Raw genomic sequence first — 1,947 nt, forward strand, 5'->3', positions numbered from 1 at the left:
TCTTGACCTACAAACAACGGATGATGACCATTCCAGTCCCCAAACACATGAGAGAAGCCAGCCTTTGTAAGGGGTTCGGTTCGACATTGGTTGGGCCCGCCTTGAAGTGGTTGACTAGCCTACCAAATGGGTGCATTACCTCTTTTGCTCACCTCGACAACATGTTCAACAAACAGTTTGCTAGCAGCAGGTGTTTAGAGAAGCAGACAAGCGACTTATACCGAGTAATCCAACGTCCTGACGAACCCCTGAAGGATTATATAGCCCGATTCATCAGGGAGAAGGTGACTGTTCCTGAATGTGATATCCCGACAGCCATCGAAGCGTTCAGGCAGGGATTGTATGGCGAAACCGACCTCTGGAGGGATTTAATGAAATACCCCTGCAAGACGTTCGAAGATGCTCAAGCCAAAGCAATGGCCCAAGTTAGGTTGGAAGAAACTCTCCATTCTCGGAAAGGGGGTAATGACTACTCGAAGACGAAAAGACGACTGCCCTATCCCAAGAGGAGCAACGATCGCCCTGCTCCTTATTGCCGACCTCAACATGTAGCAATGGTGGAGGAAGACGACGACTCCGACTGGAAGAACAGCCCGGATTTGCCTCCAAAAATTAACGAATATTCTTTCTGTGTTGACACTGTAGGTCTGATGAACCACCTCTCAAAGATGAGAAAAGCAGTGCAATGGCCGCCGAAGTCCAGCAAACCCGAGTCGAAGAAGGATCCCTCTAAATGGTGTGATTTTCATGCCGACATCGGTCACATGACCAACGACTGCGTTGCGTTGAGGAGAGAAGTGGCCTACCTGCTAAAAAATGGTTACCTCAAGGACGTCATGTCAGATAAAGCTCGTGGCGTTTTCAACAAAGACAACTCTAACTCTCCATCTCGACCTCCTCCACCTCCCCCTCATACTAAAACTGTGAATTTTATTGCTGGAGGTTCTGGCATTTGTGGTTTAACTTATTCTGCAGCAAAGAGACACGCCCGAGAAAATGAGATAGACAGGCCAGTCCGAGCCGTAGCCGCCAAATACCTAACCCCCATATCTTTCGATGAATCTGATGCAGGGGACATCTCGGACAAACATCACGACGGCTTGGTAATATCTATTCCTGTTGGAAACTGCATGATCAAACAAGTCCTTGTCGACAATGGCAGTTCAACTAACGTGATGATGGTCGACGCCCTCAAGGAGATTGGGCTCAACCCAGACACAGATGATGTCAAAAAATCCACCGTGCTAATAGGGTTCTGTGGCGAAGCAAAAACAACCTTCGGAGAAGTTACCCTACCTGTTTACGCACAAGGAATCAACCAACAGGTAAAGTTTTGTGTTATTGATTGCCCTTCATCTTACAATATTATTTTGGGCAGGCCCTGGATCCACGACATGAAGGCCATCCCTTCAACATATCACCAAACCATCAAGTTCCCGACTCGATGGGGGGTTCAAGAAATCAAAGGAGATCAGCAAGAGTCCAAAGAATGCTACAAGGCGGCCCTAAAACCATCGGCCACAAATAAATCCTCATTATAGCAATTACAGTCCAATTCTGAACCAACGAGCTACGAAGAGCCCAAATCTGAACAACTCGACGAGATCATCTTGGACCCTGCGAAGCCAGAATAGGTCGTTTTTATTGGATGTGATGTACCCGACGACATCAGGTCGGAACTTGTTACATTCCTCAAAGCCAACGCGGATTGCTTCGCATGGTCACATGAAGATATGCCAGGCATCAGTCCAGACGTCATCACTCACAAACTCAGTGTCGACCCACGACACAAGCCCGTCAAACAAAAGCGGCGGAAATTCGCTACAGAACGCAATCAAATTATCAACGATGAAGTTCAGCAGCTACTAGATACAGGAAAGATTAGGGAAGTAAAATACCCAGACTGGTTGGCCAATGTCGTCGTAGTCAGGAAAAAGAATGGGAAAT

The 1,947-nt window shown here is 47.4% G+C and overlaps 1 protein-coding gene across 1 annotated transcript; it reads left to right on the plus strand.

Moving 5' to 3' along the window:
- Positions 1 to 816: 816 nt before the first annotated feature.
- LOC130463175 (uncharacterized) lies at positions 817 to 1,634 on the plus strand. Its single transcript, XM_056832227.1, has 3 exons — positions 817 to 838; positions 976 to 1,325; positions 1,551 to 1,634. Exons 1-3 carry the CDS (start codon positions 817 to 819, stop codon positions 1,632 to 1,634), a joined length of 456 nt encoding a protein of 151 aa, XP_056688205.1.
- Positions 1,635 to 1,947: the final 313 nt, after the last annotated feature.

Source organism: Spinacia oleracea, chromosome 6 (assembly GCF_020520425.1).
Source record: "Spinacia oleracea cultivar Varoflay chromosome 6, BTI_SOV_V1, whole genome shotgun sequence".
In the NCBI taxonomy this organism is placed as follows: Eukaryota; Viridiplantae; Streptophyta; class Magnoliopsida; order Caryophyllales; family Amaranthaceae; genus Spinacia; species Spinacia oleracea.

Excerpts from the sequence above, each read along its gene's own strand:
- LOC130463175 (XM_056832227.1), top strand. The coding sequence starts at position 817 with ATGGTTACCTCAAGGACGTCAT. Across the intron at positions 839-975 it reads GGTTACCTCAAGGACGTCAT|CAAAGAGACACGCCCGAGAA; the intron begins GTCAGATAAAGC and ends CTTATTCTGCAG. Across the intron at positions 1,326-1,550 it reads CACAAGGAATCAACCAACAG|TCCAATTCTGAACCAACGAG; the intron begins GTAAAGTTTTGT and ends TAGCAATTACAG.